The 24,364-nt window shown below is 49.2% G+C and overlaps 1 protein-coding gene across 2 annotated transcripts in view; it reads left to right on the top strand.

The window, feature by feature from the left end:
* Positions 1-21,608, top strand: part of nrp2a (neuropilin 2a) — a 62,220-nt gene extending 40,612 nt beyond the window's left edge. Inside the window, exons 12-18 of one of the 2 annotated variants that reach the window (XM_076016683.1) lie at positions 5,367-5,456; positions 5,554-5,661; positions 9,201-9,466; positions 10,869-10,965; positions 12,845-12,877; positions 17,607-17,669; positions 19,020-21,608. In XM_076016683.1, the coding sequence (XP_075872798.1) occupies positions 5,367-5,456; positions 5,554-5,661; positions 9,201-9,466; positions 10,869-10,965; positions 12,845-12,877; positions 17,607-17,669; positions 19,020-19,324 (962 nt within the window). In that variant the 3' untranslated portion in view covers positions 19,325-21,608. Of the gene's footprint in view, positions 1-5,366; positions 5,457-5,553; positions 5,662-9,200; positions 9,467-10,868; positions 10,966-12,844; positions 12,878-14,906; positions 17,422-17,606; positions 17,670-19,019 lie in introns of those variants that run through there. The other variant, XM_076016692.1, reaches the window with a different exon arrangement.
* The last annotated feature ends 2,756 nt before the right edge of the window (positions 21,609-24,364 follow it).

The following is a 24,364-nucleotide window of genomic DNA, read 5'->3' as shown; positions in this document are numbered from 1 at the left end:
ACCGCTCCTTCTGTTCCCACCTCCCCCGTGTGGATTCAGAGCTGTCTCTCTCTTACACACACACACACACACACACACACACACACACACACACACCAAGTCACAGTTGTTCCCCTTCTTTCTTTCTTTTTCTCTTGCTCGTAAACGTGCTCCGAGCATGAAAAATGCATGAGCTCCGAGGAGGAAATTTGCTGGGGAAAAAGAAAAATGCAAAGTATCACCACTCCCATTTTTCGAGGAAGGATCGAATTCGGGGAGGCGCACACAAACACCGATGACTCACGCACACACACACACACACACACAGACACCTGCATGTATCCATCAGGTGTCACATTGGCTTTTGCGGCTTCTTTAAAATTCTCGGGGAAATGCCGCCACAGCTCCCCGTAAATACTGACAGTTTTGGTCCTGGACTTATTTTGGCTTTGCATATAAGCTCTTTAAGTTGCCGTCTTCATCTCCATCCTTTCAGAGCACCTGCGTGTGTGTGTGCGTGTGCGCCTGTTCATGCATGAGGATGCACTGTCAAATTGGGGATACGCGGACAAAGACACCCGTTCTCTGCATTTGGAGAACTTGGGTTTTGCAGCAACCGTGTTTAGTGGCGGAAATCTGGCTAATCCATCATGAAATCCTGCTGTGGCTGCAGCTGTGTGACTAAACTGGCTGCAAAAGGGGGGGGGAGTATTGCCTCCCCTGCTCAAGCGCGTTCTGAGGGCTCTTTAGCAGATGGATACGTGAAATAAATGTAAAAAACAAAAAAATTTAGGAAAAGCTCCATCTGGTGTGTGCGTCTGGTTTTTGTTTATGGGGTTAGTTTGACTAAAGGCTTTGGCAAGTGATAGTTATGGTGTTTTTTCTGGGAAATAGTCGCTCTCTGTATGTGTGTTTGTGTGTGTGTGTGTGTGTGTGCACGTTTCCGCGTGCACGTGCATGAACCTTGATCCAAGGCCTCCAACCCGAGCCAGAGCGTATCAAACGATGGCTACTTGTCTTTGCCATCATATTAATTTGGGGGCTGTTGTGCGAGCGAGGGAGCACTTCCAATCATCCACTTCCCCGTTGGTGTGTGTTTGTGCATCTGCGCGTGTGTCCGTGTGTGTGGGCGCGCTTGCGCACTTAGCGCTGCCAAGCAAAGATTTACAGAAAAGCTTTCTACATAATTAAAGTTTTTTTCTCCCCTTCCTTTTTTTTTCTCCCTCTCTGACATAATGCTGAGTCAGCTTCTTTGGGAGAGAGCGATGTCTTTAATGCGGAGAGGGTTGGCAGGAGTGTGTGTGTGTGTGTGTGTGTGTGTGTGTGTGTGTGTGTGTGTGTGTGTGTGTGTGTGTTTTGTGAGCGTGCGTGTGTCTCCACAATCTGTGCCAGCAGCTCCCCTGGGTCCACTTCCTCGCGTTTGCATCCCATCCCATGCGCGGCGATGACGCAAGTAGTCATCAGGTTCCTGTTGCGCAAGTCGATGGAGGGACCTTCCCTTCCGTCCCGCGGGGGCCTCCTCGCGCAGCTCTACGACAGGGCCCCTCGCCTCAGGGCGCGTCGAGGGGGCCTGAAGTTGGCAGACCGCGCGCATTCAATCGCGCCCCCCCCACCCACCCACCTCCCCCAAGTCGACGCTTCCTGTCACACCCCGGGAAAGGTCAACGCATTTACACAGTGACAGGACCTGACCTTTGGAGAGCGCTCACGAGCTGAACAGAATCTTAATAGACTCTGTGTTTGTGTGTGTTTAAGGAGTCGTACCTTGTGCGCTGACTCCCAGGTAACCTGCAGTGTTTCTTTTGAAATCTGCTCCAGAAATAAAGAGGAAAGTTTTAGGGAAGGTATAAGAATGGGCGCAGGACTTGTTCACCCATTGGTCCCCCAATTTTAAGTGGTACCATTCCATTTACTTGGACTTTCTTTGCGTGTAACCCTGACAAGATCGAGGGTTCGATGAGGTGTGAAGGCGTAGCCTCCCAAATGAAGGTTCCCAACCCTGTTATACCAAAGATTATCAAAATGGTACTCATTGCCTTCCTGTTTGGCACGCAGTATTTGGGGTTAGTCCAATGATTCCTAAGCGTGGCATCAATGCTGCACACGCTCTTTCGGGAATGGGTCAAATGTGTCAGAAAAATTTCACATCCTTCGGGAGGTGACAATCAACGGGTTTTTAACCTTTTAACCTTTAAAAACAGAGACTGGACTGAGAAAAGGGGCTTTGGACCTCCGTTGTGGGTGCCTTCCTTTCAAATAATAATAATAATAATAATAATAATAATAATGATAATAATAATAATAATAATAATCAGGTAGACGCCTGGTGCGAGCAAGACGGTCACTCTCCCTCTCTCCCTCCCGCCACCGCCCCAGTCGTCTGCGGGTCGTCAGCGATAAGAGACTCATTAGGTGGCTAATGACAGGAATAAAGGACATGACATTAAGGCGGGGTGAATGTCAGGAGGCGTCGCCAGTTTGCGGCCGCCGCTTTCATGTCTGCCATTTCTCCCGCTGGGGCGCCGTCGCTCTCCTTCCCCGCGAGGAGGAAGTTCTCTGAGGCAGCGGATCCATTTGCCACCCCGGTGGCTCCAAATGATAAAAGGCAGCCGCGCAGAAAGGCCGGTAGGCGGCTGCTGACTTTCGCCGATGATCCCACGTTGTTTTCTTCCTTATTAGAGACATCGGCACGCCAACGTTAATCTTCTGTGGCCGGTCTTTTACATGACATCACCGACTCCCCAGAGGCTGTTTGGAGGAGCTCAAACGGGCCGTGTCGGTAAAACATGATGAAATACTGCAGGCCGGAGACCTCGCTCCCCCTATTTCATGCAGTTTGGAGTCGGCGAATGGAAGTCGGGGCTTGCTGCGCTCTGCAACCAGATCCTCCCCTCGCACTGAGTTGACCCATCTGTTTAGTTTCTCCCACTGAACATTCCAACCTGCTCGACACGTGTCTGTTTGTGCGGACGTGGTGCTTTTCAAGGAGCGAGCTTTGCCAGAGGCACCGTGTTGTGTTTGTTTTTTTGTCTTGTGTTGTATTGGTTGTTGTTTTTTTTTTTCAGGTCATCCATCTGCCCTTCCCTCTGTCTAAATCACAGGAAGTGGGATTCTCAGTAACACCAGCGTGGAACTGTTCTGAACTTGGCAGAAATCCTCACGATTCTCATGAAGGTTTTAATTTGTGGAACAGCAAGACAGAGTTTAGTCAAGTTGGTCATCGGCCCAGGATTCTTAATATTTGATTATCGAGGTTGAACAAACATCCTGTTTTCCCAGTACTTGGAAATCATGATTTTTTTTTTTTTTTTAAGGTGGCTGAAACAATTATATCTATTCAGAGTGTGCATACTGAGTAAACTTCATTATCATTATCATTTGAGTTAAGTTTCCTGGTTTTCGGGTAATCCGGAAGTATTCACTCTATGTTGCTCTGGTTTCATAGCCTCCTACGTTGCCAATCAAGATGATCTTCCTTAAAACAAGCTAGTTAATCTAGGTCCAAAAAGTCAAGACTTTTTTAAGATATTAATGCTTTTACAAAAAAAACTCACATTTTGCCCATTAGTATTATTATTTATAGAAACCAGGGAGGGCTTAACATATGTCCTTGCGGTACTCTTCCCCTCGATCCCTGCATTTAACTCCAGATGTTTCAATTGAATCATCACATGACCGAGCTATTGAGTGCGTGCTCTGTACTGACAGTCAGACTAGCGAGGACGCAAGTCTTCAACTCAGTCCACATTTCAATTTGTTGACGTCGACGGTATAGCTGCTGGGCTTCATATTCCCTTCTGTTAGCACTGGCGAGTGATGGGGTGAGAGAAACTCACCGACCAGCTCCCGCTGGCAACACGGTGTGTGTCTGTGTGTGTGTGTGTGTGTGTGTGTGTGTGTGTGTGTGTGTGTGTTTGCTGTGCTCTGACAGCCAGTGAGTACTCCCACCGTGGGATCTTCCTGTGCAAGGTCAAGGGGAGTCTGTTAGACACATCCATCTATCAACCCCTACCCAGGCCTGTGTGTGTATGTTTGTGTGTGTGTGTCTGTGTGTGTGTGTGTGTGTGTGTGTCTGTGTGTGTGTGTGTTTGTGTATCAACATGCACGTCAACACATTTGAGACTCTGATGCCCAAGCATCCAGACAGGGCCCACAGGGGTGGAGGGTCTCAGGGCATCTTATCGCGGGGCCCCCTGGTGCAGCGGCAGTGAACTTGCACTCGGCCGATGTGTGCTTGGGTTCAGTGGGGGGACGAACACACGCTGCTCACCGTTTGTGCGTCGGTTTCCTGTTTAAGTAGCGACGCAGTGAAGTGAACTCGAGGGGCTTTGATCCGCCTCGTCTGTGTCAGCCAGGGCCCCCAGAGTTTATGGAGAGTGAAAGTTGTGCCCTTTGATGAGGAGGTGGCAGGCGAGCGAGCGAGCGGGTTGCCAGGCGACCAGACGACACCACCGGCCCTATTAAAGCAGGATGTCGGCTTCCAAACAATGTGCGTGATGAAAGGGAGAAAATGATTGTCAAAAGCAGAAAAATGTGGCGCAAAAGACGCGTTTCAACACCGCAACTGAACAAAAGGTCTTAAATCCTGCCCCTTTATGTGAGCAGATGGGCTAAACTTGAGCTGCACTCAACCATTTTTTATTGGCTCTTCATGATGTTGTGTCATTTTCAGTTAGTTTGCGGTGAAGTTGAGGTTTCCTGCCAGAGAAACAGATTTGTCTAAGTTTGCAGAGGTGGAAAGTAAGATACAAGATACAAACTCTGTTTAAAGTAAGTCACTTACTTTAAATTATTAGAGTTGTAATTGGCTGAAGTGGAAATATTTGAATTATGATCCGCGTCAAGCTGGACAGGAACTAATTCAAGGAAACATGAGAGAGTCCAGTCCAGTCCAGTTTTCAAAATAAAATAAAGCGATGGACAAAAGCAATCATATATATAAAATATCTTGTTAAGTTACATATAGAGCAGGGGAAAAAAAAAAATGCAATTAATTTGCGATTAATCGCGGTGCGGGTTAACTCAGGGCAATTAATCGCGAATAAAAAAAAATGTAATCGACTGGCAGCCCTAGTTAGTAGTATAAGTGAAAAGTAGTGAAAAATAAATGTTACTAGTACATTTCAGGAGCTGTACTTACTTTTACTTTAATAACAGAGTTGAATATGTACTTTTACTTTTACAAGAGTACTATTTTTACGGAAATATTTGTACATTGACTTAAGAACAGAATGTGAAAACTTTTGCCACCGCGCATGTTCTTCCTTGGCCCCGCCCTCTTTAGCCCAGCCCAACACATGCAATGCTAATCTCCAAAACAACCACGGTCGCAACCAAGAGACTCTTTTGCACGCCTTTCCGTCTCACACCGGCACTTCTCCCCGCAGAAACCAGCACGCCGGCCGAGACGCCAACGCCCACGCCACCCCCCAGCACCGACGGCACCACCAGCGCCGCCCCAGCCGCCACCACCACAGGTGAGACGGCTGAAAACGTGGATTAAAATGAAGTCTCTCATCTGAATTCCCGTTAACTCACATCGTTTTTCATTCCATCCTCCCCTCCACCCCCTAGTGGCCGCCTCCCCCACATCAGACAGTGGCAGCTGCGACTTCGACCATGGCCTCTGCGGCTGGACGCACGACCCCAGCGCCCCCTTGCTCTGGTCCCTGCACAGCCACGGTGAGTTTCCCCAAAGAAATGTTTTGCCCTTGTTGTGGGGAGAGTTTTAGCCGACAACAAATAACACTTAGTTTTATTTTGCAAACTCCACTGGGCCCAGACGCGATACCGCTGTCTATAATTAAACAGAGCTGCTCTCCATCCATTTTAATTTAATTGAAATAACTCCTTGAATTGAAACGGGTCTAATTTAGCAGCGGCTGCAGGAATGAGGAATGAATCGCAGGCATCAGGGCGATATCACACAGAGTAGAGTTGCCAACCATCACTTACAGAATTGTTCTGTAAACGGGACGGGGTTTGTCCCGTAGTTCTGAGTTGTCTTGAACTTAAATTTATTTTCGATGCAAACTCCCGTTTGTTTCCATAGAGTTTGCGTTCAAAACCGTAATCTACGTAGCTGCAGGCAATACCACTGCACAACCCATTCACATCAACTACGTACTGGCTGCGTAGCTTGTAGTAGTAGGCTTGAGTAGGCTATGCACCAGGATCGCTTGTTGTTTTCAGCTTTACTTATTCAATTCCTTTGTAAAAGCCATCCATTCTACACTTTATTGATGTGTAAAAAAAATTTTTTAAATTTAAAGATTTCAATACAATTTAAACATTCAACTTTTTTATGTCTATTGGTAACAAAGCAGTTCAAACCATGTACTTTTTGAGACCCAATTTTAAGTTATGATTTAACCACTTACTGGCGAGCCACTGGCCTGTGATGGTCATTGCTCCAAGCACTGCGGGAGGAGTCCTTTATTTTTCTTGATTGGAAGTTGGCAACACTACACTTGCACACCAGCTAGCTGGCTAGCTTGCTAGCACACAGCAGCCCTCCAGTCGGCTCGCCCTCACTAAGGGGGTTGAGACCTGGTTGCGCCAATTAAGTTCCAGGACTGGAGATTCCGAAGATGAGTAGCAGGGTTTTTTGGGGGGGGGAGGTTTTCCCTCCTGCCCCCTGCGTTACCTCAGGCGCGTCCCAGACGGCGCAGGCTCCACTTCCATCGGCTCGCACACGCCTTGAAGAAATAATTACCCACTTTCCCTTTTATACACACCCCGCAAGAGTGCAGCTTTCGCCGTGTTATTAAAAACTACAGAAGGATGTTTCCTGCTGGGATACGGCGGTCGTTTTTTTATTTTTCTATTTCTTTTCTTCCTTCACGCTGCTATTTATATCATTTTTCATTTGATTTTTCTTTTTTTTTTTACGAGCCCGGCAAAAGATTTTATCCCAACCATTTTTTTAAAAAAAGAAATCTGCTCCTTCGACAGCTGGAGATGTTTAAAAAAAAGTTTTTTTCAGCTCAAATTTTATGTGTGACATCACCTGGTGCCGTGTTCTGGCGGTCTGACCTATTTCGGTCAAAGGCGTCTTTGACGGCGAGAGGTTTCGGAGCTTCAAAGCAGCGTCTTTCATCAGTGCCAGATTGGGGAAAGGTTGCCTAGATTAGTCAGGTTGGGCCGTTTTTCTTTTTTCTTTCTTTCTTTCTTCCCTTTTTTTCCCTTTCCCCATGCATGGGGGTATCATTTCAAGTCGTTTCTTGACGCGCCGCACCAGCCCTTTGATTTTCCCACCGTCGGTGTCAAAGGTCAGAAATCCCCAGCCAGCCCGTGGGATCATTGTTTCACCGCTATCGAATCGCGCTCTAATCCTCCCTGGTGGGTTGTGTTTTTTTTTTTCTCCCTCCCTCTCCCTTTTTTTATTCTTTTTTTTTTTTTTTTTTTCAAATTCAGCGACACCCGCCAACTACGGCCTCCTCACCTCCTGACCTCGGAACCCGCAATTAGCCGCAGAAAGGGGGGTAGGATTTGACGGTGTTGTTTGCCTTTAATGCGCTCTCGCTGATGGAGCCCCTTGTTTTGCTTTTCACTGCGGGAGACCCTGCGCATCGCAGAAATTGATTAATAATGCTTCAGTAGGGGGCTGCGGTAGCGACAGAAAGGCCTTTGCCGCTCGCGCACAAAGCAGACGTGTAAAAGAAAATTGAAAAAAAACAGGTTTAATAAGCACCGGGTGGAAGGAGGCGGTGACACAAAACACACAAACACACAGACGGTGCCGCGGGACTCGCTGTCACGCGGCACCGTCTGAAGTGTCACACAGCTGAGGGGTCTGGGCGGCGCGGCCGGCCACTAGGGGGAGCTGTCAAGTCGTCCCCCAGTCGGACGGGCTAAAGGTTGGCGACCCAGTCAGTCAACAAGTCCGACTCCTCCAAGGGGGAGTGGGAAAACCGGAGCGCACACACACAAACACACACACACAAACGCACACAGGAAAATTAGCTCATTTGCTCGAGTAGCTGCTCTTCCTTTTTTTTCTTGTTATTTTCCTTCTTTTTCCGCACACAAACAACGCACGTAATTCCCAGATTGTTGATGCCGGACGTTTTTTTGTTTTTTTGTTTTTTTTTCCCGCAGGGCCCACTTAAGAAATTCCTCGCCTCTCTCCATCTCCGTCACTCTCTCACACACACACACACACGACCCAATTGGCCGTTCACACACTCACTCACACTCACACTCAAACCCTCATGCTAATGTGTCTCACAATACACAATATCTCTCGCTCTCGCAACAATGGGGATACGCGGCGCCGTGCAATTTGCAAAGCTAAACATCCTCTGGCGCAAACAAACAAAAAAAGTTTTTTTTTTCATCCGACTCTTTTTTTTTTTCATTCTTTTTTTTTTTGTCCTGCTGTTTTCAATCACCTGCCTGGAAGCTGGAAGGGGCCAACGATGAGAAATAGTCCCCGAGGGTCCTTGGCTGGAGTCCCGCTCGCGCCCGACGACCAGGCTCTCCCGCCGCTGCGCTATTCTTCTTCTTCTCCTTCTCCTCCTTCGTGTTTATATTTGTCACGTCCCCGCATTGTGCGGCTGTGGCTATTGTGCGCCAGTCACTCCGTTCCTGTTAAAGACTTGTGATTAGTTTTTTCCCACCAATCCTTCTCCCCCGCACCCGCTCCCCCCGGTTTATGAGTCATGTTCACCCCTCGGCTAATTGTGCAAAAACAAGCTGCTGCATAAGTGCATATGGATGTATTTGTCGCCACGCACAAAAACCTCCTCGTTGATTTGTGACGGAATGTGCATATGTGACACACGCAGCCGGGTCAAACTCATTCCGGGCAGCATCCATTTAAAAAAAAAAAAAAACAACAAAAAACTCCTTTTTTATTGCCTGCAGGGCAGAAATAAAAATCCATTAAAATCTGGATTTTTCTTCTTTTTTTTATCTCTCACACGTCAATGTGGCAACAGTCAAGGTTAAATAAAACGAGAGAGAAGTCACGGCCGCGGAATTCTCCAGCGTCAGCGTTTCTGTTCCCGACTGATTCCACCCAGTATTCCAGACTTTAACCCTTTGGATTTTTTTGGAAAAGTGTCCACAAAAAAAGGAGCAGAGTTCAGGGGCGGAGGGCTGGATTTAACGCAGCTGCTATGCGGCACATCTGGATTTGGGAACATCAGTCTATTCTCAGAGCATTTGTAAGATAAAGGGGAAAAAAATCAAGTAATCTCTCTCTTCCTTCCGACCAGAGCTCAACAGCTACCTGTACATGGATGCCGGGCTGAAGACAGAGCAGCAGCGCGCCCGCCTCCTCAGCCCCCTGGTGACAGCCGACACAGGGCCCCTCTGCCTGGTCTTCTCCTACCAGCTGTCGGGTGAGGCCCAGGGCCACCTAAGGGTGCTGCTGCGGGACGCCCACGATGAGGAGGCCGTGCTGTGGACGCTGAAAGACGACCAGGGCCCTGTCTGGAAGGAGGGCCGCACCATCCTGCCCCGCTCCCCCAAAGACTTCCAGGTAGGCGTGCCCACCTTGACTATTGCAGACCGATTCTAGCTCTCAAAAGAATCAGAATGAGAACATTTTGATCCAGAGGGTCTTTACTTCTATTTACTTTTTCATTACTTTAAAATGTGTAAATGTGGCTGAACGACCCTGCAGTCTTGCTGTGCAGCTAGCGAGCTGCAGATCGAGGCTTCCTATTGGTGCAAAAAATTCCATGGCAAGCTGTGATTCGTTGACAATAAGCATTTAAAGTTATATAGAGGGCAGGTCCACTATCTGTAGTCCCAAAGCTGGGAACCTATGAATTTCTGAATGAGAGTCTCATGACTATTGACATTGCAGTTTCTCACTGAAGGCATCAAAACTGCGTATAAACACACATGGAATTATGTAGGAAACAATAAAAGTGTAAAATAACTCTTCTTCTTCAAAATAGCCACCTTTCATAAAAACAATTTTAACGTGTTTTTCTTTGCTGCATAATTACATATATCTTGCTCATATATTTGATGTCTTCAGTATCTATCTGCAGTGTAGAAAGAAAAAAAATTGCATGAGAAGGTGTGTCCAAACTTCACTGGTAGTGTAGGTAGGTTTTTATCATTTGCAATACTCTTTCTGACCACTAGGTACTGCTAAATTTTAGAGTATGGGGCTTTAATGCCAATGCAAATGCGATTCAGTTTTGTCGCGAGTTGCAGGTGCCGCCAATGTGATGGTAATTCTAATATCAGTATCAGCTGTAGCAGTAGCAAGGCTCGCATCCACTTCCTGTGTTTCCTCTCGCGTCTCTATCTGGGAGTTTTTCAAGGCCGACTAGCATCACAGCGGCGCCGCAAGAAGCTAGGAGGAAGCCGATTGATTATGTAACGCGCCGCAACCTCGGCAACCCGGCTTCGGAGATGGATTAGCGAGATTTCAGGGTGGAAGTCTGTTGGGAATGATGATAATACCGAAGAAAAAAACATATGGAATTCAGGCAGCTGAGTCAACAAGCTGCCTTCAAGTGCGTCTTGATTAGCGTGAATCTGGGTCAGACCCCCCTTGCATTGCACGTCACAGCCCCCCAGACAGAAGAAGCACGTTGTCATTATTCGCGGCTGCCGACGGAGACGCATTCACGTCGCCCGGGAGGGAGAGGGAGGTAGAGGGTTGCAGGTTCCACTTCGGAAGGAGCTCAAAGTGAGCCGCCCCGGGAGCGCTTGTCGAAGACACGGGGACGTCGTTAACGTGCTCATGAAAGAGTAAAAGAAAAGAAACGCGGGAAGAACAGCGGCGAAGTGCGACTCTGAAAAATCCGAGGCGGCGTATATTAACTTTTCATCCTCTCTCCTCCCCTCACCCCCGTTCCTATTTTTTGTCTTCTTCCTGTCTGCTCCTCCCCTTATTCCCCTCATTCATCCCCCTCCCCCAGGTGGTGATGGAGGGCTTTTTCGCACACGGCACCAGGGGACACATCTGGATCGACAACATCCAAATGAGCTCCGGCATCCCGCTCAAGGAGTGCACACGTAAGTCCCAGAAACGGAGGAAGAAAAAAGAACAGGACGCTCACATCTGCGTTTACCCTGCGACATGTGGCCTGAATCCAATTCACTTGACCCGATTTATTTCTGACACTTTTAGCAAACAGACGTCGCTGTTATTACCAGTAGGGTAGCGACATTTCATATTTTAGCCTTATTTGAATGTGTTTAAAAGACGACCTCAACGTCCACAAATAAAACGTGGAATTATGGGTTTTCGTATCCATAGAATTTTTTACGTTTTTCTCAGGTCATTTTAAACGTCCACCAGCTCCACCGTCCACATGTAAATAAAAACAGGATTATTGGATTTTTTTCAATATAAAGGTGGAATCATAAACTTCCACCTGCTCCAAGGGGCGGTCCTTTAAGAGTGACACGCACCAAGTGTCTAGCCAGTTCAGGCATGGGCCAACAATGGCCCAGGGCCGTATGTAGCTTGTTAAGTTTTTTAATCCGGCCTGACCAACTTGAAGGAATTATTTCAATAGAAAGTAAGTCATTACTGCAGTAAGCTGCATTTCATCCATTTTTCAGTGTTTTAATAGTAATTTCAATAAAGAGCTAAATATCATGAGGCTTCGAAAACACATATTGTGTACTAACTTTGCTTTTGTTCATTTTCAACTGACATTAAAGCACGTTTTCTGCACATCCCATGTTATATTTTTCCTCCTATGAGATGGCTCACCTAAACACTCCATCCACCTGCTGCCGCTCTGGCCCCCTCTGCAACTTTTTAGAACCAATTGTGGCCCCACCAGTCAAAAGAAAGTTTAGCCCACCCCTGAGGCTAGCTCGTCTTTCTTCTTTTGGTGGTGGGGGGGGGGGCAGTCCCCCCATCTCCATAGAGCAGCGGCAAGCAGCCGGATAAAAGTGGGGGCGGGAAGTGATGGAGGGACAGTATTTATTTCTCCACAACAAAAAAAGAAAGGAGGGGGAAAAAGGAGACTAAGAGTTGTAAAACTAGGCCATAAACGCCCATGGGCCCCGGCGATGCTAATCTATCTTTCATTAGATTTCTCTCCGTCTCCCCCATCCTTCCTCCTCCCCCTCGTCCCCCCTCCCTCGTCCTCCGCCTCCCACCCGCTCACCCGCACCGGCAGTATTTGTAAACAGAGCTTTTCCAGGGGCCGTCAAAGGGAATTACTAGACAGGCTGTTTCTCAAGCAAGTTGCAAGGGTTCTTTTTTTTTTCTATTTTTTCTTTCTTTACGCGAAACCTGGCGAGCGCCAGCGCAGAATCCTTAATCTGGCCGGAGCGCTGGCTGGCGGGGGGCTTCGCAGAGGGTCTTAACCAGATCAGAGAGCGAGCCGGGGATTCCGGGCCAAAAAAAAAAAAAAAAAAAAAAGGAAAAAAAAAAAACCTGACCGACTTCAGAATCAGAGCGCAGTGGGCGGGATTTAGCGTCGGGGGGAGGGGAAAAAGGGCAGTGGCTCCAACTTCCAGGAAGTTCATTTGCGACCATTCAATTGTTTGATTTTTCATTTTACCGATGTTTCAGTCTTGAACTGCAAAGTCTGGACTTTTCTTGTTTTTTCGCCTTTGTCTCACCCACCTGCACGCGCGCACACACACACACACACACACACACATGCGCTCTGCCTCTCCGTATTCACAATCCAGCCAATCAACGTCGAGGTTTTCTGCTCCTCTGCGCTTGCAGCCCGCCGATAACTCGCAGAAGCTGGAGGAGAGCAGATTTCTTTTACTCTTTCCCTTTTGCTTTCTTTCATTTCCGAGGGGACGTGACTGAAACTTCCGGCTGAGGAGCCTGACGGCCCCGTCTGACTATTTGTGTGACATTTTCGTATCCAAAGCGGTCTAACGGTTCTGCTCTCCCTCTCCGTCTTTTCCTCCTCAGAACCCTTCGCCGCCTTCTCCCCGGAGAACCCAGGTGAGTCTGGACTGCTGACTAGCACCCCTCCACCCCAATGCCCCCACCACCCTCGACCCCACCCCCTTACGGTCTTGCTTCCCACTGGGTTGTTTCATTTTGATTTGTTCGTTTTACATTTACTTTTGCTCGGTGGTACTAAGCGTTCTAAACCTGCAAAAAAGAAAAAAAGAAAAAGAAAAAAAAACAAACCTGGCGGCTGTGTGATAAACGCATTAATCAAGCGACGTGACTCACCGCATCAGCAGCAGCATGGAGACACCGGCAGACATATGCTAAACCCCTCCCACCCCACTCCCGGCACCAGCAGACCCAGCCTCCTTCGCTAATCTCCCCAAGATTCAAAAAAAAAGAAAAAGAAAAAAAATATATAAATAAATAAAAAATCCTGAGGCTGCAAGTGCCTTTGTTTTAGCCTCGTCTCTCTCAACGGAGGAGACAACGGATTAGTCTCAGAGAGAGGCGTGCGAAAATCAAACGCACCTCGCGGAGAAAAAAAAAGAGCTGCGCCCACCCGCCTGCCTGCCTGCCTGCTCGCCTCGTGAAAAACATCTTGCGCACCCTCTGAGGAGGGGGTGTAGCGTTGGGGGGGAGGGGGTCAGGATCGTCCTCCAATCAAATAAGAGCAAACCGGCGGCAGATGTGATGTGACGCGCTCCTTTTATTGTCGTTTTATTCTGTTTTTTTTTTTCATCCTCCCCCTTTCACTCCTACACTTGACAGCAACGTGGGAACGCACATTAGCGTTGTGACAGATCCGCGTGCACGCACACACGCGCACATGTCCCCGGTGAAGAGCGATCAGATGGAGTGACTGAGCAGCGTCGCACACCTCCCTCCCTCCCACCCACACTCTTCTTCTCCGTCTAATGAGTGCTTCACGGCGCGAAGTAGAAGCTGCACACACACCATTTCCTCCACCACCCCCCACTCCCCGTAATTATGTGACACGGTCCAAGAAATCTGGATGTGTTCAGCTCCGCTTCACTCCTCTCCGCTCACTCCGACACTCTCACAAGCTCTCCGAGTCTGGATGGCACATGTTTGTTTGATTTATTTATTTTTTTAGAACCCCCCCCCCAAAAAAAAAAAAAACTCGACCCCCGCGGCGCTAGTTGCAGAAGCTGCGGAGCGGAGGAGGATTCTTGGAAGGTGGTTAGATGGTGATTACCGTGACAATTTGAGACTAGGAGGAGGTGGGGGAGGCAAAGGAGGAAGAGGAGGAGGAGGAGGAGGAGTAAGCCCGGTCTTCAAATTCATGGCCAAACCAGGGGGCGCCGAGGAGCCTTAGCTGAGGCGAACTATGTGCGCACCCCCCAACTCCGAAAAAGAAAAAGAAAACCAAATCTTAGCCAAATGGAGTCAGTCAGTCAGTCAGTCAGCGGAACCCACTGCAGCTCCAGCGCTGGAACGCTCCCACGTGGCGTCCTGGCTGAGACTTGTCGGATCTGGGAAGGCGGTGGTGGTGGTGTTGGGTGGAGTTTGGAGTTGGATGTTTGTGATTTCCTGCGGAAACAAAATTTGAAAAAAAAAAAAAAAAACAGTTAGAAAAAGTCTCCTCCTCGCCCACTGAAAATTCAGTGTGTGGGTGCTAACTAAATTGCTAACTCAATTTTGGCTGTAATTTTCTTCTTTTCACACCAGTCAATAATCTCGCCAGTGGCCTTGAAGGAAAGACTTGCGATTTCAAATTCGATTGGATGAAGCGTCAACGCTGATCGGGAGCCAAATTTGCTGGATTGATCCTGGTGTGAAAACTTGTCGTCTTGTCCAACTGCAAAAAAGAAAAACAAAACACGAGCCAGTTGAAGAAAAGTAATGGTTGCATTTTAGATTGCTCCTTTATTCTTTTGGTCTTGGTAATTTATTTGATTGCTCAATTTTCGTTTTTTGCAAGTAGCATGCCTGTGCATGCTCATGTGAGGTGCACGCCCGCCCACCCTCTCTTCATTCAGAGTAGGGATTTTTTTTTTTTAGGGATCTCTCATTTTTTTTCCCACTGGCCAATCATTCTGTATCTCTCCACCAGGGGGAGGCGTTCCGGTGCCTCCCTTGCCCATCCACTGGTATTACATAATGGCCGCCGGCGGCGCCCTGCTCCTCCTGGCGGCGGCCATCTTGGTCAGGGCCCTCTGTTGCTGCCGCCAGCACCTGGCCACCAAGAAGAGCCAGCTGTCGGTGGCCTATCACAGCTCCTCGCAGTGCTTCCAGTACGCGAACTGGTCGTCCAGTATGGCCACCCCCGGGGTGGAGCCGGTGCTGACCGTGAGGCTGGACAGCCGCGACCGACACCGCACCCTCTGCTGAGAGACGAGCCACTCGCAAAGCCCCTTGAAAACTCCCCCTTGCGGCAGTTTGCGTGGTCGCTCTGGAGGAGGGATGTGTGGGGGCGGGGCTTGGAAGGATTGACAGGACTGGATGGACCCCTCCCCTTTTTGGTTTTGCTCTCGCAAGAGCGACAAACTGCCTCCATCTGGACTCCAACTTGATGTGGCTTTGGGTTGTTTTTTCTCTCCCCCTCCTCTACGTCCACGAAGGAGCTCCAGTCGATGATGTTTCACACTTTGCCGCTCTCCATATGAGGACCGATGTCGGACTTTTATTATTTATTTGAACAGCTTGTTTGTTCGGACCATGAAGTGGCTGGGCTCCTTGAGAGGAGAGAAAAACGGAGGGAAAAAGAACACAGACTGATTCAGGGACGACCGCAAGCGTGGACGTCGACAAAAAACCGCAGGCCTAAAACAAACTCCCATGGGGACGCAGAGCCAAGACGGGGGAGAGGTCAGCTGTCGGCGTTTGAGGGGCTGCACTGTTGGGGGCCGATCAGTATCTGTGTAATAACTGCTAGATAGCCGTCGTGGCGGGAGTCGCACCAGTTGCAGCGCGATGAGTGAACGGCACACACACACACACACACACACACACACACACACACACACACACACACACACACACGTTCAAACACTTCCATTGCCCTTTTCAACAGAGCATGTGCGCACGCGGAGACAAGAGGAACGTGAGAAGTGGGGGGAGGTGAGGGATGAGGAAAGAAAACAGCCATCAGACTCGAAGGAGCTGCTAGCGGCACGCGGGGTTGAGTGCGTGATGGATGTAGCCGTCTGCAGTGTTTAGCGCGTTGTCTTCATCAACTCACACCCTCCCTCCCCGACACCAACCCACCCCAGTCGTAATGCCTCTCACCCAGTCGTAATACCGTGTTTTCCAGCCGGGGGACGTGTTCCTCTTGTCATTAGTCGTTAGCCATTAGCCGTTAGCCAATCCTTTCTTTCTTTTTGTTTTGTTTTTTTTTTGTTTCCTTTCGTGCTACCAGAAGCCACGACAATGACGATCAGCTTTTGTATGCACGTCCAGCCTTAAAAGGAAATGTATATTATATCGGCAGTGCATCTATTTGCATGAAAGGTGCAGTTCACTCAAGCCTTTATCGATGGGAGATCAATTCTGGGGAGGGGTCACAATGATTATTTGATTGATTGCGATTAAGTAAAGCACTTCCTCCAAATTTAAACCCCTTAAAATCGCATTCTTGTTGTGAAACGTGCCCCGACAACACTCAAACAGGAAAACCAACACTAATTTACCACCAATTGAAGGGTCTGCAGAGTTTTCCAATTAAACCCCCCGATCCAGCCGGACTGAGTGAGATTGAGGCAAAAAAGCGCGCACCCTTTATCTGTCACGCCAGCAGATATCCATCAGCGCTCTCTTTGGCCCAGGGCTCGGAAGAATTGCGCCTCCGTTGGGGGGGAAAAGTAGAGTGTTTTTTTTTTTTTCTGGCATGGCGACGGGCTTTTAAATCAGGGATCGGGACGCCTTGGCTGCTCCATTCCGACACCGCTACGCTCCAAGTCCCTAATAGTTGTAATTAGTTAATGGAGGGATAACATTTATTAAGGCTGCGGTAAGCACTTTTACCCCCACTGCAAACCCCCGCTTCCCCCTCTCAACTACACCGCCCAATGGGCTGCCAAGACCCGTCGCCCTGGAAACAGCATCAATAACGCCATTGGCCATCCCAAGACCTCCGCATCCAGACATGTGCCTTGCCAAGCAGTTACTCCCACCGCCGTCTGCTTGCCAAGAGTGGCGAGCGCTTAAAAAAAACCAACGCACACACACACACATACACGAGCATGCGCGCGCACACTCGCACACAAAAAAAAGCCTGTGTGAAGTCAAAGTACACTCGAGCAGTCGGGCAAAAAAGAATCTGCTGCAGTCCAACAACTTGGACGTTCGCATGCGTCTCGTTTTTTTATTTGTGCCCCGTCCACAGCCAGGCACCACTTAAACGTTTTGAGTTTTTCTTTCTTTATTTCGTTCTTTCTTTCTTGAAACGCCCTCGCGCCAAATCTTAAACCGAGCGCCTCAAGCCCGTTTGCTCGCTGTCCGCGCTCGCCGCGCATTCAGCGACGAACTTCAGTCTTATGCCATCCGTATGTTATGTGACGACCGTGCGTGTTGACTGGAATGTAATCATGATGACCTTTCTCTATTAATAAAGTCATATTTTTCTACCACTCCGAGACTCGTTGATGTATGCAAATAAAAAGAGAAAAAAAAGACAATTGATAAAACTATTAGTACCACCGAGTATGATGAGAGCAGACCGGTTGGGAAGTAACCCTGTGCTCCCCTTTTGCCAAAGTACGAAGGTGTTTAAGGTGGTGTTCTCTAAAGGCTGCCTTCTTCTTGTCTTTGACAGTCAAGAGGCCAAACGAGTTTGGAGACGGCCGACTTTTCAGCGGTAGAGACCCACTCGGAGGAGGTAAGAGCTCGCCGTCCACCGCCAACGTCTTTGAGTTTCATTTAATTTTTTGCTTTTTTTGAGTGGAAACAGTAATTCACATCTGATCACAAATTATTCCACTTTTGTTCCATAATGAGAACCTAATTGTAGAGAATACAATATAGTTTTTCCTTTGTAGAACAAAACATACATAATTCATCATCAACAACCAAAAACAAAGATGAAAAATGAAATAAATGAGAAAGCAACGCGGCTAAAGATCCATCCTGTCCACCATTTGCTAAAATAACAAATATTAGTATGAGCTTTAAAAACAAAGAAACATTGAATTTAAATGAATTAAATATTGTGTTGTTACATTGTATTGTGTGCATTGAATTGAGACATAGCTAAGTGACTATGGCCTCGTTAATGCGGCGCAAATAGGCCTGCACTATTTTGTTTCCACAACGAGGGCTAGCTCCCCTGAATCCGCAAATATTTGAGAATAAGTTTCCAGGGCAAAATATCTTGGTAACAACCATCTTACTGGACCTCCTGCCTGGTACCAACACTTTAGTTTCACCTCAACCGTCACCAAAACCTTAAATTAAATATCAGACGCCATCAATTGAATGGTCAAAACCCTTGTGTCCCCCTACGTGCTCCTAAGGCGGCTGTTGTTTGCGGGTCAGAAATGCAAAATCGTGGGTAGTCCTATGATAGAAAGCATCCCTGATCGCACTCTGTCATTTGTGTGATGTAAATATGTACGCATTTCATGTCATCCTGCCTTTCCATTTTATGATATCATCATACTGTCACAGAAAAGGTGCACAAATGCCGACTGTAGAGGCAGAAACAGATATGGCATCCTGCTTCTTTTATAGGTCCAGTGTGTAATATTTGGCCAGAGTTTTATATCGGTTAAAGCTATAATGCAGCCAATAATGAAGACAATAAAAGTGTATACTTGCAGTGCAATAAAAGTGATTTGCATTAACTAGCCAATGAACAGTTCTTATTTATATACAAGAATACTGTAGACATGTGTCAAGGGCCTTGCTCCCATTTAGCTGCCATCTTGCATCGCCATATGCTAGCGTCCTCATATAAACCAACAAAGAAGAAGATGGATTAAGGTATCCAGATTTGTGTGCACAAGCCACAGTAGTTCACTGGCAAGCTCCGGAGAGGGAGGGTGAGCGAGACAGTGCTGCAATCTAAAATGTGCCTTCTTGATGTCGCTGTTTCCTCTCCAAATCTCCAAATATTACACACTTTAAACCCTTTTGTGCCTCCGTAATTTGTTTCACCTCTCACAAAATACCCAAACTCGGCATTAACGTTGATTCCCCCCCCCGACTTTTTCCCCTCCACCCCACGCAGCCATGCAGTACCCCGAGTGGAACACGGCCTCGCCGTCCCTGGAGCCGCCGGTGACCCGCGTGTCGGAGAAGGACAACTCGTGGCTCTACACCCTGGACCCCATCCTGGTCACCATCATCGTCATGAGCTCGTTGGGCGTCCTGCTGGGCGCAGTGTGCGCCGGCCTGCTGCTCTACTGCACGTGCTCCTACAGCGGGCTGTCGTCGCGCTCCTCCACCACGCTGGAGAACTACAACTTCGAGCTGTACGACGGCCTCAAGCACAAGGTCAAGCTCAACCAGCAGCGGTGCTGCACGGAGGCGTGAGGCCGCACCCCCGCCCTCCTCGGGTGTGGGGGGGGCACAGGAGCGATGAAGAATGGAAAGAAAGAAAAACACACGCGCGACGGCAAAGGGAGAGACGGACCGAGACAAGAGACGAGTCCGTTTTTGTGAAAACTGAAAAAAGAAAAAAAACAACCTCTTGTTATCTTCATTTTTCCCGACAGTCTGTCAACAGTGTCTGTCCGGTCGAAGAACCCAAACGAACAAAAACGAAAGTCATTTTAAAAAGAAAATCAACCGACTCTAACACATATCAGCGGTGGAACTCGACCAAAAAGAGGCGACCGGTGCGTCGTAGGTTTGTGAGAAGGTCTTTAGTTTCGAGAGCCGAGAGCTACGCCAAGGCGGAACGGCACGCGAAGGGCTGGGAGGGGGTCGTTGGGAACGGTGGTAGAGTTAGGAAGCGTCTTGAACACACGTGAACACAGTGGCCTAGAACTTAGCTCCGCCCCCACACCCCCACCCTTACCCCCGCCCTGCCCCTCCCTCTATTAAGACTCCTGCTACCTGTCGACCTCAGTTCTCCTCCTAGTTCCCAAACGTCTGTGGTATTTTTAGCTGACCCCCCCCCCGTTCCACCTGACGACCATCAGGCTTGTCTTGAGGTCACTCCCTTTTCTTTTTCTGTTCAGTGTTTTCGTTCTGGCCTACTGCCGGCCTGTAGCGGCAGATAAGTAGTGAAGGGGGGTGGGAGGGTGGGAATAGGAGGCTGAGGAATTGTGCTGCTCACTTGCGTAGAGGTTGGGCGGGTTACGGCTAGCTTTTTTTAAGATATGTATGTATATTTTTCCCCCCCCAACCAGGACTGTTGTTCCTGGTTCCTGTCAGAGGGTGCGGCCGTGTTTACATTGCGCGGAGAAAGAAAGGTCAAGGAGATTGGAATTGGTTGGTGCAACCTATGGATTGCTGATACGGAGCAGAGGCTGAAAGAAAAAGAAGAAGACGGACAAAGCAAAAAGGGGAACTAGCAGGACGCTGACGGCGCAGAGACCCCAACCCCCACCCCGTCCCACCCGTCGGACTCCCTGTGCTTTCACCAGGACGAGAAACAGAAGTTGGGGGGGGGGGGGGTGGAATAAGCGGGATCAAAACGAGCGAAGGCGCGCAGCCGGGAGGAGCTCCCGTCCTGTCAGTCGAGCGGCTCGCGCTCGTCTTTGAAGCCTTAAAAGCGCGAGAGGACGCCGAAAGAGGAGCCAGCGCCCCTCTGATTTTCAATGTGGACCTCAAAAACAAAAGAAAAAGCCATGATTTAAAGGACCTATATAAGCGACCCCTCACACATCCCCACCCCTCCCCCCCAGACCCACCCTGGACTCGCACACGCTCACAGACGACATCGGCCTGCTGGCTTCTTTCTTTTTTTTAATGTTATTTTATTTCTTTTTTTTTTCCGTTGCGTTGTTTCGTTTCATCTCACTCGGCCATCTTTGGTTTATCTCGTCTCCTCGCGCTCTCTCGGTCTCCCTCCGAAAGGGACGAGCGACGGCGTGAGAAGGAGACGAGCGACGGGAGGAGCGTCCGAAATTCCCCTCCGTTCCCCCGACCACGCACACGCACACCGAACTCCGTTTGTATATACAAGATGTGTATACAGAACGTAAAGTACACACACAAAAAAACAAGACAAAACCAAACGTTGGACTGTCACACACACACACACACACACACGCGCGCACGCACGCACACACACTGATATTCTTAGACCTGCGTATGAAGGGAACAATGTCTGCTGCTGAAATGTCTGAGGCATATATACACAAATATATAATCTTTGAGCCGTGGGATGACATAAATGCCATGGATTCACCGCACACGATCCATTCCATGTACCGTCGCCACACACACAAACACACACACGCAGGCACACACACTCAAGCCGTCCATCTCCTTTGAGGCCCGCTTCTTTGGACCCCCACTGACTCTACTTCAAAGTGCCTTGGAGCCTCGGGGATCCAGCTTTGCCTTTGGAGCCGCAACCAGATCCGGGTTAGCCGACAAGTGACAGTCGCGGCGCCCCCCTCTGTCTGGGAGGACCAAACAAAACTGACAAAAACACGCACGCACACACACGCAGGAAAAAATGGACAGAACACCCCCTCTGTCCCCCGTCCCCGTCCCCCCCAACTCCTCCTTGTTTTTCGCACTGCTCGGACTGCTGTTGTTGTTGTTTTAATGGGGTCTTTGTACAGAAATGCTCTTTTTATGATTGTTATTATAATTATTGTTATGATTATTTAATAAAGGATTTATACCATACTGGAAACGAGAGGGGCTGTGCTGAGTTTGTACGAGTCACACATCCCTTAATATGTTAAAAGGATAAGGATTCACAACATGTCGATGTAGCGCGAGCAGCAAGGCTCGCAGTCACTTCCTGTATTTCTTTCAGCTCGCTTCCTGTTTCTGTGACAGGTAAAAATGAAAACGCTGTCTGCTGGAGGTTAGGGGTGAGAGGTTAGGGATGGGACCTTCCTGCCAAAACTTTCACTCTCAACAGCAAGGCGGACGCACTCGCCAAACTTAACATTTCCGCCCGGGTTCTTTTTTATTTTCCCCCACCACCCCACCCCACCTTTGTACATAATGCGACGCAGCGTCGCTTGTGTTGTCAGCCGGCTGCACATGGCCTCTAATCTCCCCATGATGTCCCATTAGTCTGGACCTCTGGTGGCCCTCATTTAGGAGCTCCAACATCAAAGCTTTGAAGTGCCTGCCGCCTCAGCCACACACACACACACACACACAAACAGAGCCATACAGTACACATGCAATTACTCCGCTCGCCCGCTCTCCCACACACGGTTCCGTTTAGCCTCCACCTAAAAGCAAAAACGCACCCTCAGAGTTTTTGCACACATGACGCGGCTGGTGCGAAGGTTCGGTGTGAGTCGATGGGGGCGGGGGAGGGGTGCAGAGGGGCTGTTAGCGGAAGACGTACGAGAGCGGCAAAGTCAATGTTGAAAACGTTGTTCTCTCTTCGCAGCAGCTTGTTAATTAAGGCAACTTAAAGTAAGGTGAGGCGCTAGGAATCGTGTTCACGCGCTCCAGCCCGTGACATAGCAGGGCCAATTAACCGCCTGTGCAAAAAAAGGGAAGCAGACGCAGACAATGCCCAGCCCTGCCGGAGGAGCGCGATGCCATCTGCTCGCGGGTTTTGATTGATCGCGACGGAACGGCTGCCGCTCTGCCGCGCCGGCCGCATCACAGGGACGGAACACCGACAGGAAATCACCAAAGGAGCCGGACTGTCATTGTTCCACACCGCTTCTCGTTTTCGCCAACCCCGAAATTATTCACTTTTCCTCCCCCGACAGCCCTCCTGTGAGGTTTCGCGTGTGTGTTCCCCGTCCCTCCAAATGTTGTTTTTCCTAGCTTTCTTTTTTATCAGTGCGTAGCGGCACGCTACAGGGGCCCTTTCCTTTAGCCGGCAGATCAGACAGGCGCGGGGCTTTTTCTCCCCCCGCCACTTTTGCCTCTGAAGCCGAGGCGGCCTTCAAAAGAAAACGCTCTGGCACCCGGTAAGTCGATAGGCCAGACTGGGGAGGCGGGAGGAGGGAGGGGTGGGGGCGACTCTGCTGGTCGCGCTACAGGAAGTGGCCGAAACACACAGCTAATTAATCCGGGGATTATGTAATCAAGATGGTGGAAGTTTGTTTACTTTTTCCCAACTTAATCATTCAGTTTCTTTCCGTAGGTTCTGCACGCTGAGGCCTTAGCTCCTCTGCGCCGCTTCCTGTCCTCGGAATTTGCTGCTTCTTTTTAAATCTCGACATACCTTCCCGGGGAAGGGATTAAGAAATCACAAATCACAGCGTACCCTTCACGTTCTCCTTGAAGGAGCGGCGGCAGCGGCAGTGTGAAGGAGTGAAAAACTAGTGTGTCTTTCAACCGCATCCAAAGCGCCGCCATCACCAGCCGCGTGTTAGTCTTGCGTCGTGCCCAAGACTGAGCTCTCAGTCCCCGATGGTCCTCAACCGGGAAGAGGGCCCAGATAATCTCGCCCGGCCTGCCAGCCCCGTTCAAAGCACCTATGTAGGTCAGCATCGTGCAAACGCCAGACGGACCGTCGCTTCCAACCCCCCCCCACCTCCGCTGTGACCGTGATTGCCACGGTCCCCCCTAAATACGGGAACGCTGCCACAGAGAAATCAAGACCCAGAGGAAATGATCGGTCGGTCGGTAGCCTGATCCCAGCCGGCTATGAGGAAATCGTACAAAGATACCAAGGGGCGATCCAAGGCTTTGGGTGGCTGCTCAATCGAAAGCTGGGCGACGGGCTCAGCTGCCATGTTGGGGGTTTTTTTCTTCTCTGAGCACCTCTGATTCGGTGCCAAGATGTGATATACAAGAACCCCGAAAGCAATTAAAAGACCAAAGTGTTTCCCCGGAGCTTGAACTCTCATCGCTGTGGTCCTCTGCAGCGGTGGGGGGGGCCCACCTGTTCACCACCACCACCACCGTGGCGCCGGTGCGCTTTACAGTCGCCTTGACTCTATATAGAACTTGTTAGCGGGCGCGGCGGGGGGGGGGCAGCTCACGCTGGGCAACAAGCCATCTGTCTGGAGCGGCCGAGGGCTTCTTTGACACCCGAGTCGGGCTTCGGCGGCGCTCGGAGGCCCCCCTGTGCTAGTCTAGAAGTTTCTAGATTTGTCGTTTCCTGTTTTATTTTGTAGTTGATGGATGCACTTCCTGCCTTTTGTCCTCTTCCTGCCCACGGTGATTACCTGCCCCGCCCTAATTGGGAACATCTTGCGGACCCGTGTCTGTCTCCTCTGTGTCTTGACTGCGGATTTGTCTGCCTCCTTCGGGGGCCCCACAACTGTTTCGCAACTTGCAAGACTTTGAACGTAAGTGTTGCTGCTTTCAATTCAAGACAGAAGAAAACCCACAATGTTCAATATCTGTTGTCCCCTTTTGTAGGAAAGTGCTTTCCCAAACAACAAGCAAAATGCTTCCCTAAATGGAGATTATTTGGGTTTCGGATGTGTTGTGTACAAAACAGATATAGACCAAGATATAGAC

Source organism: Nelusetta ayraudi, unplaced genomic scaffold (genome assembly GCF_046127955.1).
Source record: "Nelusetta ayraudi isolate G7.1 ecotype Tasmania unplaced genomic scaffold, CSIRO-AGI_Nayr_v1 ptg000006l, whole genome shotgun sequence".
Classification (NCBI taxonomy): domain Eukaryota; kingdom Metazoa; phylum Chordata; class Actinopteri; order Tetraodontiformes; family Monacanthidae; genus Nelusetta; species Nelusetta ayraudi.
Note: the sequence above shows the minus strand (reverse complement) of the source record. Positions and strands in the feature narration are given on the sequence as shown.